Consider the following 12,690-nt stretch of genomic DNA (forward strand, 5'->3'; position numbering starts at 1 on the left):
GACGCAGGGGCCATCACTCCCCAGGGCCAGATCTCTCTTCTCGGTAATGCTGCTTGCATTACAGTACAATTAGTTAGCCGGTGTTCTTTTTTGTGAAAGCCAGGAGAGTTGGCCATGGAAACCCTTTGAAAACCCAAATGATGACCCATTTGATGCCTACCCCTTGTCTTTCTGTGTGTTCCCAAACCCCAAAATGTGCTCCAAGGAACTTTAATTCTAAGACTTTGAGAAAAACATTCCACAGCCGAATACCTGGTAAAATGCTGCTCACCCCACAGACCTTCTGGAGATAATATGAACATATTAAGGGCCCTGTAGTAATACACTCTGTAATAGCCTGTTTGAAAATTCATTCCAACCAACCTTGACCAAAGTAATGTAAACACAGGTCTCTTTTACAGAGTATCATTTGTTAACAAAATGTGCTGGGGAAAAGCTGCTGTAAGGTCCTCTCTCCTCCATATGGGGATGCAACCATCAGAAGTGGAAGCAGGACACAGTCTGCAACACTGAAAGGGTGCTTTGATGCTGCACCAACGTCTCTCTGGAGCTGACTCTTCACTCAGTGGAGTCTCCTAGATCACGTTAAGGAAAAGAATTCTTCGCGTCTTAAATGCTTAAAGCAGTGATCTTCCTATTCGGGAAGCAAAACTGACCAAAATATATAGACTTTGGGAAGGAGACTGAATTCACCCATTCATTTAACACATTTATCCACATGAAAAAAAAAAAATCATCCAACATAAAGAAAGTCCTGGGCTTGAAATAATCCATGACAGCTTGTGTCCAACAGTAAAAGAAATACCTAGAGTGCCTTCTAGTTTCTGATCGAATTGTTATAAATACCTAGGGTTAATTTTTTTTGAACAGTTAACTATGAGCTCTATGGATCTGTGAAAGTTCTCGGAGCCTTACTTTAAAAATGTAAGCCAAGGCTATCATTTATCATATAGCTGTGTCGGCTGGTTACAAAGAGGTAATATGCCCATGCTTAGCACACAGCCTGGCACGCGGAAGTGCTCATTCCATAGTAACAGTATAGTAAGTTACCATTATCCCACTGGAAAGATGAACTCTCATTTGTGAAACCAATGCCCTACTAACAGTCACATAGCCCAGAGCCTGGATAAGACAGTGGGTAAAAAAAAGCAAGGCTACAACATGGATGTACCTAGAGGGTATTAAGTGAAATAAGACAGTGAGAGAAAGCCAAATACCATATGATTTCACTTATATGTGGAACTGAAGAAAACAAATGAACAAACAAAGAAAAAAAAGAGACCAAAAAACAGACTCTTAACTATAGAGAACAAACTGGTGGTTGCCAGAGGGGAGGTGGATGGGAGGATGGGGGAAATAGGTGAAGGGGATTGAGAGTACACTTATCGTGGGGCACCTGGGTGGCTCAGTCGTTAGGCGTTCGAATTCGGCTCAGGTCATGACCTTGCGGTCCATGAGTTCGAGCCCCGCATCGGGCTCTGAGCTGTCAGCACAGAGCCCAGAGTCTGTTCAGATTCTGTCTCTCCTCTTTCTGCCCCTCCCTTACTCACACTCTGTCTCTCTCTCTCTCAAAAATAAACATTAAAAAAATAGAGTACATTTATCATGATGAAAATTGAGAAATATACAGAATTGTTGAATCACTATATTGTACACCTGGAACTAATATAACACTGTATGTTAATTATACTTCAATTAAAAAAAAAAAAGCAATGCTTTAGGAGACATGTGGACCAGAGAATGTATCTTGGCCCTGTTGGTTACTAGTTCATGACCTTGGACAAGCTATTTAACCTCTCTGTTCCTCCCTTTTCTTACCTGTAACCCAAAGGCAATACAAGTACCTGCCTCAGAGCTGTCATGAGAATTAAAATTAAATGCCCACCCTATAAAAGCTTAAATACATTTTAGTTTTAAAAATAAATTTCATGGGGTGCCTGGGTGGCTCAGCCAGTTAAGTGTCCAACTCTTGATCTGTTTGGCTCAGGTTGTGAGACAGCAAGTACCCATCTTGCTTCGCTAACAGCACAGAGCCTGCTTGGGATTCTCTCTTTCCGTCTCTCTCTGCCCCTCCCCCATTCTCTCTCTCCAAATAAGTACATAAACTTTACAAAAAAAATCAATTTCACTAATTTATTATGACTAATTTTTAATTAAGATTGTTAATATCATCATTTCATTACTTACCGCTATCTTTATAATCAATTTCACACATCCACAATGAAACTGTTAGAATAAATCCTTGCAACTGGAACCACTAGGTCAAAAGGTACACACACCCCCTTCCCCAAAAGACACACGTAGAGGCTTTTGCCAAACTGCCCTCCCAGGAAAGCTGTCCTATCAGCAGCGTACAAGAGGGGTCTGCTCCCCACAGCTTTTCCGATGCTACGTATCATGGTCTCTTTTTTTATTTCAGTGTCTTTGAACATGTGGAGGGAAAATGGCTGCATATTCCTTCTGATATCATTTAAATATTCTTTGATTATCCATCTATGAGGATAAGCATTTTTCACACTTACTACCCACCGACCAGTTCTTCTCTGGCTAATTTTCTCTTCATATGTTCTACCTATTTTTTTTTCTTTTAATCAACTGATATTCATTTAGTTTACCTCCTGAGCTCTTAATATCTTGGTTCACTTTCACTAAATATGTTGTCGAAATAATTATTTAAGTATGTATGGAAGTCTGACATATTCTTGAGGTCAAATCTCTCAATCTTATGGTTACCTCTTTTGGGTTACCCTTTGTAAAGACCTTGTCACCCAAGACTAGGGGCTATTAAGTCCATGGTATTTTATTCCAGTCCTATAGAACATCTCCTTGCATACATATTTAACTCTTTACTAGATCTGTAAGTGAGAAGGACAGACTAGAGTGCGAGGCTGAGAATCTTACTTTCTTTTGAGAGTTTGGCAAGTTTATCCAAGACCCCTGGCAGAGATCCATTCTCCCCTACTACTCTCGAAGTCTGCCCTGTGAGCCATCACATCCACAGGTACACCTGACCTGACTCAGTGCAGGCAGCTGGGCAACGAAGAGCAGGCAGGGACAGAGCATACCTCCCTGCCACCCTCTTCTCGCCCCACCCACCTCATTCTTTTGACTTGCATGGCTGAGGCCAGAAACCAATGTCACGGCCTCTCTGTCTCTGCACAGTGACAGGGCTGCAAGTGCAGAAGGTCCCCACAAGTCACAGGTGGTCCAGGGCCTTGATTTCTGATAGCCCTCCATCTGCCTCTGCCACGACTCCTTGCCCCTTCCAGCTGGAGGCCTTGGGTGTGAGTCTGTGAGTGTGCTCCTCTTGGGACACGCTCTCCCTTGAATTGTAAACCAGCTGCAGCTTTTCTTAAACAAGGTCTCAAGCTCACTCGATCTCTCGACGCTTCCTAGAAGTCTCTGGTGTGGGAGGCACTTTTTCCTCCTTTCCAGCATCACAGTAGACATCTTTTTTTCTTGTATATTCTGATTATCATTTCAATGGGATTTGGGGAGTGGGTGGAATGAACACCTGTGCTCAAGTACCCATCTTGTCAGAAAGCCAACTGGCTTTGTAATTAACGCTGAATCCTGCCACTCGTGATGAACAATCTGGGCTTGGGGACATGCAGTAAACAACCCACACACATTTACCTTTGATAGCTGCTAAATATCCTCGGAGTTCTCGCTGAAGCCTGGTACCCTCTGCCTGAAAAACACACAAACAGAGATGCTAAGCATCTTGTCTATATTTTGCATGGAAACATGCGAGAGGCAGTAAGTCCCAGAGTTTATTATTACCAGAGGCTCATTCTTGAAAGAGCATAAATATGTACACACACAGACTAAAGAAGGCGCCTGTCAGTGTTGATATTTATAGAGATTTTATTCAGCTTAAAAGTAAAGGAAAAGGCAAGTGACATTTTGCTGAGAATGGAAACTATACCCACCAGACGGCCTCCCATATACTCAAGAACTAGCAAGTCCATAAATTTTGACGCATGGAATACGACAGTAGGAGACCGATCACCACTGTTAAATATGGTAGCTATTAGCCATATGAGGCTGACCACTTGCAATGTGGCTGGTCCAAAGAGAAATGTACCGTAAAGTGTAAAATACCAGATTTCAGAGACTTCTTTAAAAAAAAATCAAATTGATATGTTTTATGTCAATTACATGTTAAACTCATAATATTTTGGATATACTGAGTTAAATAAACTGCATTATTGTTTTTGTTTTGAGAGAGAGAGCATGAACAGAGGAGAAGGGCAGGGGAGAGAGAGAGAGAATCATAAGCGACACAGGGCTCGATTCTACTTCTCCAGGATCATGTCCTGAGCTGAAACCAAGAGTTGGATGTTCAAACGATGGAGCCAACCAGGTCCCCCGATAAACTGTATTATTAAAATTAATTTCATGATTTCTTTTCACTTTTAAGATGTGGCCACTAGAAAATTTTAAATTACGTACGTGGATTGCATTATATTATTATTGGACATCACTAAACTAGAGAACCTCTGAAATAATAAATTTTGACATAGAAATCTTTGTTTTGGTTTGGATAAGGCTTAGCAACTCTGAGACTAAGATTACGCTGCCAGGACTGGAGAAATGAGGCAAGGAAGGAGGAGACCCTTGCATGCATGATCAAGCAGTTGCAACAGTGGGCAGCCCAGCCTCAGTGCCACCGGGAGCTCTGGGAGAAAGTATCAAACACCCTTTAGATATCCTAACTGGGGAGCAAGGTAAATGGGACATTCAGCCATCAACTCCTGTCAGTCATTGGTTGAGGGCTGTTCCTTGTGGGGGGGGATACAGGAAAAAGTCCTCAGACAAACAGCTGCTCTCGCGAGCAGTAGCAACTAAATTCAGTGGGCTCAGAAAGGGTAGCTACTAGGTCCCTGCAACTGAAAATATTTTTAAAATGTGCATTTTAGCCGCACAACCACTTAACAAACTTGCGGAGAGCTAGCACACAGAATGGCTCCACCTTGATAATTAATAAAACAGCAACTATAGTTTAAGTCTAACTTGATAGTTAAAAATACAGCAACTATCATAACCACATTCAATTCAGCAAGCATGTGTTGGTTAGCGTATAGCAAAAAAAAAAAAAAATGTGGGGAGGGGAGGAAGTAAAAAGGGGAAAAAACCCTACTTCCTTCAATGATTGCAGTCTAGCGGAGGAACCAAAGTATTGAAATAAAAATTGCATTCCAAAGCAGGTTACATTTAGCTCTGCAGTAACCATTCAAAATATTTGGGAGTACAAAGTAAAGACAAAATGCCCATCATGTGTAAAGATAGATAGTAATTAATACAAAGCAACCGTGGAAAGGAATGTTTAAGACTATGGCTATCTGAAAAGGGCTTATGCATGAGAACATTCTCCTATATGGTATAGTATGCATGGTGTCTCAATATGGTTTAAAATGAAAACTCTTAAGTTTCCCTTCTCCTGTTGAACCATTCAGAAACATCCTATGAAGGCAAACTGCCATAAGCTAGATCAAAACGAAAAAAAACACCTTTCTGGATTTCCAAAACATCAAAGATTAGAGTGGAAAACTATGGGGAATGGGTGAGGAGAATGAAAAGAAAATATTGATGGTCTTGATTTGTATTTCCCTGATGAGGAGTGACGTTGAGCATCTTTTCATGTGCCTGTTGGCCATCCGGATGTCTTCTTTAGAGAAGTGTCTATTCATGTTTTCTTCCCATTTCTTCACTGGGTTATTTGTTTTTAGGGTGTGGAGTTTGGTGAGCTCTTTATAGATTTTGGATACTAGCCCTTTGTCCGATATGTCATTTGCAAATATCTTTTCCCATTCCGTTGGTTGCCTTTTAGTTTTGTTGGTTGTTTCCTTTGCTGTGCAGAAGCTTTTTATCTTCATAAGGTCCCAGTAATTCATTTTTGCTTTTAATTCCCTTGCCTTTGGGGATGTGTCGAGTAAGAGATTGCTACGGCTGAGGTCAGAGAGGTCTTTTCCTGCTTTCTCCTCTAGGGTTTTGATGGTTTCCTGTCTCACATTCAGGTCCTTTATCCATTTTGAGTTTATTTCTGTGAATGGTGTGAGAAAGTGGTCTAGTTTCAACCTTCTGCATGTTGCCGTCCGGTTCTCCCAGCACCATTTGTTAAAGAGACTGTCTTTTTTCCATTGGATGTTCTTTCCTGCTTTGTCAAAGATGAGTTGGCCATACGTTTGTGGGTCTAGTTCTGGGGTTTCTATTCTATTCCATTGGTCTATGTGTCTGTTTTTGTGCCAATACCATGCTGTCTTCATGATTACAGCTTTGTAGTAGAGGCTAAAGTCTGGGATTGTGATGCCTCCTGCTTTGGTCTTCTTCAAAATTACTTTGGCTATTCGGGGCCTTTTGTGGTTCCATATGAATTTTAGAATTGCTTGTTCTAGTTTCGAGAAGAATGCTGGTGCAATTTTGATTGGGATTGCATTGAATGTGTAGATAGCTTTGGGTAGTATTGACATTTTGACAATATTTATTCTTTCAATCCATGACCAGGGAATGTCTTTCCATTTCTTTATATCTTCTTCAATTACCTTCATAAGCTTTCTAGTTTTCAGCATACAGACCTTTTACATCACACTCAGATATCACCTCACGCCAGTCAGAGTGGCCAAAATGAACAAATCAGGAGACTATAGATGCTGGAGAGGATGTGGAGAAACGGGAACCCTCTTGCACTGTTGGTGGGAATGCAAATTGGTGCAGCCACTCTGGAAAGCAGTGTGGAGGTTCCTCAGAAAATTAAAAATAGACCTACCCTATGACCCAGCAATAGCACTGCTAGGAATTTACCCAAGGGATACAGGAGTACTGATGCATAGGGGCCCTTGCACCCCAATGTTTATAGCAGCACTCTCAACAATAGCCAAATTATGGAAAGAGCTGAAATGTCCATCAACTGATGAATGGATAAAGAAATTGTGGTTTGGGGCGCCTGGGTGGCGCAGTCGGTTAAGCGTCCGACTTCAGCCAGGTCACGATCTCGCAGTCTGTGAGTTCGAGCCCCGCGTCAGGCTCTGGGCTGATGGCTCAGAGCCTGGAGCGTGTTTCCGATTCTGTGTCTCCCTCTCTCTCTGCCCCTCCCCCGTTCATGCTCTGTCTCTCTCTGTCCCAAAAATAAATAAACGTTGGAAAAAAAAAAAAAAAGAAATTGTGGTTTATATACACAATGGAGTACTACATGGCAATGAGAAAGAACGAAATATGGCCCTTTGTAGCAACGTGGATGGAACTGGAGAGTGTGATGCTAAGTGAAATAAGCCATAAAGAGAGACAGATACCATATGTTTTCACTCTTATGTGGATCCTGAGAAACTTAACAGAAACCCATGGAGGAGGGGAAGGAAAAAAAAAAAAGAGGTTAGAGTGGGAGAGAGCCAAAGCATAAGAGACTCTTAAAAACTGAGAACAAACTGAGGGTTGATGGGGGGTGGGAGGGAGGGGGGGTGGGTGATGGGTATTGAGGAGGGCAACTTTTGGGATGAGCACTGGATGTTGTATGGAAACCAATTTGACAATAAATTTCATATATTAAAAAAAAAAAGAAAAGAAAATATTGATGGTCAACACGTGCATAAATGTAGAGGATGAAGGGGATCCAGGGAAGAAACAGGTGCAGATAGTCCAACATCTCTAACACCACCACAAAAAGAATTTGGGGAAGAAAGAAGTAGGTCTTTCCCACATTGATATCTATTATATGACAAGCACTGTGTCAGATTCTGAGTATATAAGCTGAAAAGATAAGGCTGTGGGAGACTGTATTACTGTCGAATTTACACCTCCTTACCAGACCTGATTTGGGGGAAGATTACACTTCCAGTCCATCAACACCGGCCTTGGCTGCGGGACATGGCCAATTCGATGGGAGCACAAGTGGCACGTCCTACTCCTGAGCAGGTGTCAGAGTCATCACACAGTCCTACCGTTTCTTTCCCCTCTACCCCGAGGCCTGTAACATTCCAGATAGGTGTTGCTTCTCCAGACTGGATCATAGAGGGAAGAGAACTTGAAGCACGACCACCACTCATATTTTCATGAGCGAGAAATAAAGCTCTGTTGCTGGAAGCCACCGAGGTACTACGAGCACAGCATCACCTGCCCTAAATGGCCTGAGAAAAATGGTTCACCATCAATAGCGGAAATGCTGAAAGATGGAGAAGGCTGAAATCTAACAGAAAAAGAAAAAGCCAACAGAGTTAGCAGGAAAGCACTAAAGGCATTTACACAAACATTGGCGAAAGTAAATCCAATTGGAAGGGTTAAGGACAAAGTGGATGGCTTAGCAAATGGAAGCCCAAGTGTTAGTCAAGTGATAGATAGGTGGATATGAGAGAGCAGCGAGGCCCAGAGTCATGCGTCCTAATAGAGGGCAGATAATTTAGAGAGAACACCCAAAACCAGACATGTGACTTACCTGGATGGATCCAGACCCAGATCAATCTAAAGCCTACAGCCCTAAAAGGTGCGATTAGGAGGCTCTGAATCCCCTAAGGCCCCCTTTTTCAAAATGGTAAGTGTACACCTTGGGGGTACTTAGTGGTTTGTCTAGGGCACATAGAGCCGTGAAATAAACCTAAAATATATCTCTGGAACATCAATTTACTGAGGTTGGAGGGGAGCAAATGGAGAAGAAACCATTCTTTTGTAATCACTAAGCAACCTGTCATGACGTACGATGAAAAACTACAGAGACTAAACACAGAACTCCAAGACGTCTCCTGTTTTTAGCTGTCTGCTTTAGAGCTCTGCTCCGTGGGTCCTTCCCTGCAAGCGTGCAAAGCACTGAGCTAAGGCAGGGCTCATTTCTACCCAGAAGGATGCTCTCCCCTCGGAAGGTAATACAAAGCCTGCCGCAGTAACTGCTGGTTATGAGACGATACAGCCATGCAGGGTATCTGTAAATAGCAAAAAAGTAGCAGGGAAGGGTGTTCTTTTCCCAAACATTTAAGAAACAAAGCACATCAAGTTAATCCCACAATTGCCTCTTCTTTCAGAACAAGAGAGAGAATGAAAGAATTCAGGCTTCACTCCATACGCTGCATTCACCCAGCCGAAGCAATAAACATTTTTTAAAAAATGAAATAAGAGTCCCAGAAGAATTTTTTTAGATATCTAAGAGTGGCAGAAAGTTCAAATTATACACTAATGGCTTAAACAGATGAGTTCAATTTAAGCAGATAAACTGAAAGGCTTATTTAAATAAATCTTCTTTGCCAATTATTAAAATTCTTAATTTTCCTCCATGATTATTAAGGTTCATAAATCATTTGGTAATAACCCTATCGAATTTCATCTAAAATTCTGCCTGAATCAGAAAGTAAAAGGCTCTGGAGAGAAACTGTTCACCTATAATATGCCACAGAGAAGTTCTTCTGCACAAAACCTATTGCATAATAAAACTTTCTTAACATCGTTATCCTATGTGAATCACAAAGATGTTTTAAATTAGAAATAAATTCTTACAGCTAAGCTCAGATTTCACTGCATCTGAAATTTGTTCCATATTCCTCTGAAAATTACCATTTCAGTAATTCAGCCTTGAATTATGTATTGCACAGAAAACAAATTCAAAATTCCACAACCTACAACTACATGAGTACATTTTCCCTTCTATTTCTTTATGTCATTCCCTATAAGGTAAGCTCAAACTATTATTCTAACTTGGGGTCACATTCTCCTCAGGTCTTAAGGTAACATGAGGCCAAGTGAGTCTACTCTCTTTTTTTAATTTTTATTTTTGAGAGAGAAAGAGACAGAGCGTGAGTGAGGAAGGGGCAGAGAGAGAGAGAGACACAGAATCTGAAGCAGGCTCCAGGCTCTGAGCTGTCAGCACAGAGCCAGAGGCAGGGCTCAAACCCACAAACCAAGAGATCATGACCTGAGCTGAAGTTGGACGTTTAACCGACTGAGCCACATAGGTGCCCCTAAGTGAGTCTATTCTAATTAAGTTGTCTGATTGCCAACTAATACTCTTCTTTAGACAAGATCTAAGAAGGACTCACACCTACCGAAGGACCCTGTAGGCATATGGTATAATAACAAAGCTCTGGTGTTAGAGGTTCTTCATTTATTTTTTCAATTGGATCATTTATCAGTGTCAGCAGCTGCTGTTTCTCCAGCCCAGACAATGCCCAGGCCTCACTTTCTTCCCACACAGCCAAGGGAATTGGCTTGCTTTTCCTTCCTCATTAAAGCTACTCCTACCCACGCTCTCCCTTGGGTGTCACACTCTTGCAAAGCTAGGGAGAAGGAAGCAGTCTCCATAGTTCCCTTCTGCCAAGCTGTCCTGGAAAACAAGACCGGGTCATTTTGGGTTTCATCATGGAGATAATCAAAACTTAGCAGGCATGCAAAAAGTGTACAAGGTTTTAAAACCTTACAAAGGTCTGAGAATTACTGCCTCCAGTCAAAAAATCTCTTTATTCCCTTGCTGAGTAGTATCTTGAGGCTGTTGCTTTCTTCCCTTACTCCTGTAAGCACTACTCATGATAGCCACCTCCCCGCCAAGAATGAAGTTTAATTATTTAATGAATTATTTAATAAAATCTAATTAAATAGGTAGAGAAAGAACACTGCAGGTACACCATCATGGAAGTTTTCAGACATCCAAAGAAATCACAGTCCATACCTAATTAAATGTGTTTCCAAATTGTTTGACATCAGATTGGTCCTTAGTAGCACCAATTCCTTAATTATTTGTATATATGTCTTGGGGTAGTTGGGGTAGGCAAGGAGAGAGGAGCAGGTTCCCAGACATACTGGGCTCCTGGATAGATCTCATTCATGTCTCTCTTCAGCACCTTGGACAGCCCTTCAAACTCTTCAAAGATTTAACTTCTGTAGAATCAAAGGACCATTACCGCATCAGTGTTTCCTATGGCACTCTGGTAAGTGAACAGAGGAATTACAGACAGGTTTTCTTCAAGGTGAGCCAAGCTCCTGGTAAGAAGAGCCACCACAGACTCTGAACCACGGAAGTGTCTCAAAGTCCTGTCATAGGCACTGGGTTTAAAAGCAGGGCTGCATTTAGCTATTTGATGATTAATGAGTTAGGCTGTTTATTGTTAGATGCACTAAATTCTGAAGCATTAAAAATATACTAATATTTGTTAATACTTATGCCTAGAACTTCAGGATCCATAAAGAGGTACCATTTTGTTAGCTCACCTTTATCCCAGTTACTTCAGACATCCATGTTATTCAACCAGAGTTGAGGCATTAATTTGATTAAATTGTAGGCACAATGCATAGAATGAATTAATAATTTCTAAGGAACTAAACTCAGGGGAGCAATCACTGAAAATTCAGGGGCAAGCCCACATTCTGCCATGTACATGACACTTCTGTGCAATGGTGTGTACCATACAGCCCTGGCTGTACTTGCAAAATCAAACCCAGTGAGCTTTATTTGCAAGGTTATGCATGTCTAGCCAACCACCTTAATCAATAGGTATTCAATACCTATTAAACAAGCAAGGACTTTTTGAACTGACTTTTTAAAATATGGTAAATGTAGAGGTGCCTGAGTGGCTCAGTCAGTTAAGCATCTGACTCTTGGTTTCAGCTCAGGTCACGATCTCACAGTTCGTGAGTTTGAGCCCCACATAGGGCTCTGTGTTGACAGTGTAGAGCCTGCTTGGGATTCTCTGTCTTCCTCTCTCTCTCTCTCTCTCTCTCTCTCTCTCTCTCTGCCCCTCCCCTGCTCACTCTCTATCCCTCTCAAAAAAATGAATAACCAACTTTAAATATGGTAAATGTAGTACTTATTTACATTTATAGGTAACTTTTGTTATAAAAAGAAAAAGATGGACTGGAGAAAAGAAAACGCCACACACATTACAGGAATATTTTCATTAACTTGCCTCTCAGAAACTGTGAGTTGACAGCCAACAGTATTGGCATATAAAAGTTGGATCTGAAGAGATATAATGTCACAAAGTTGTGATTTCACAAAGGTAAGTCCTATCATCTCATCTGTGATCATGAGCATATAGAAGTTCCCATAGTTACATTATGATTTTTGGCCTTTACTGACATTTTTCTCTTGAAAAGGCTAAGTAACATAACAAAGTTAAAACTGGTCCAATTTCTCAAAATTCAGACAGGTTAACTCAATCTTGAAAGCCATGTTAGTAAGATTTCTTACCATTTTCGAAGCTTAGAAGAAAATCAGGTTATCAAAGAGATAAGGTTTAATAGAGCCATAATCAGCACCTTGATTAACAGATGACTAATCTGAATCTACTTATGATCAAAGATAACATTAGCCTATTGAACAGTACAGGTACTATTAGTCTGTGAAGAAACAGAGCTCTCTCTCTGTTACAAGTTCAGATGCACTTAAATTGGAAGATGATAGTTTTTCAAAGGTAAAAGCAGCAGGGTCTCTAATATTAACATTTTTTTCCACGCTTTGAACTCTTTGTAGTTAACAGGAGCCATCATTAAAAACCTAGCACTGATCTCAAAGAAAAATTTTTCCATTAAAAAATTTTCTTGGGGCGCCTGGGTGGCTCAGTCAGTTGAGCATCCGACTTCAGCTCAGGTCATGATCTCTTGGTTTGTGGGTTTGATCCCTGCTTTTGGCTCTGTGCTGACAGCTCAGAGCCTGGAGCCTGCTTCGGATTCTGTGTCTCCCTCTCTCTCTGCCCCTCCCCCGCTCATGCTCTGTCTCTT

General features: G+C 41.3%; 1 protein-coding gene across 4 annotated transcripts in view; it reads right to left on the reverse strand.

Moving 5' to 3' along the window:
* The window catches only part of AMPH (amphiphysin), a 253,068-nt gene that overhangs the window by 108,217 nt on the left and 132,161 nt on the right, over positions 1–12,690 (reverse strand). For all 4 annotated transcript variants that reach the window (XM_086696998.1, XM_086696997.1, XM_086696996.1 and 1 more), the window contains exon 3: positions 3,637–3,691. In XM_086696998.1, coding sequence (XP_086553124.1) covers positions 3,637–3,691 — 55 coding nt within the window. The remainder of the gene's footprint in view (positions 1–3,636; positions 3,692–12,690) is intronic.

This window comes from Puma concolor, chromosome A2 (genome assembly GCF_028749965.1).
Source record: "Puma concolor isolate L17-30 chromosome A2, mPumCon1.1.hap2, whole genome shotgun sequence".
Taxonomy (NCBI): Eukaryota; Metazoa; Chordata; class Mammalia; order Carnivora; family Felidae; genus Puma; species Puma concolor.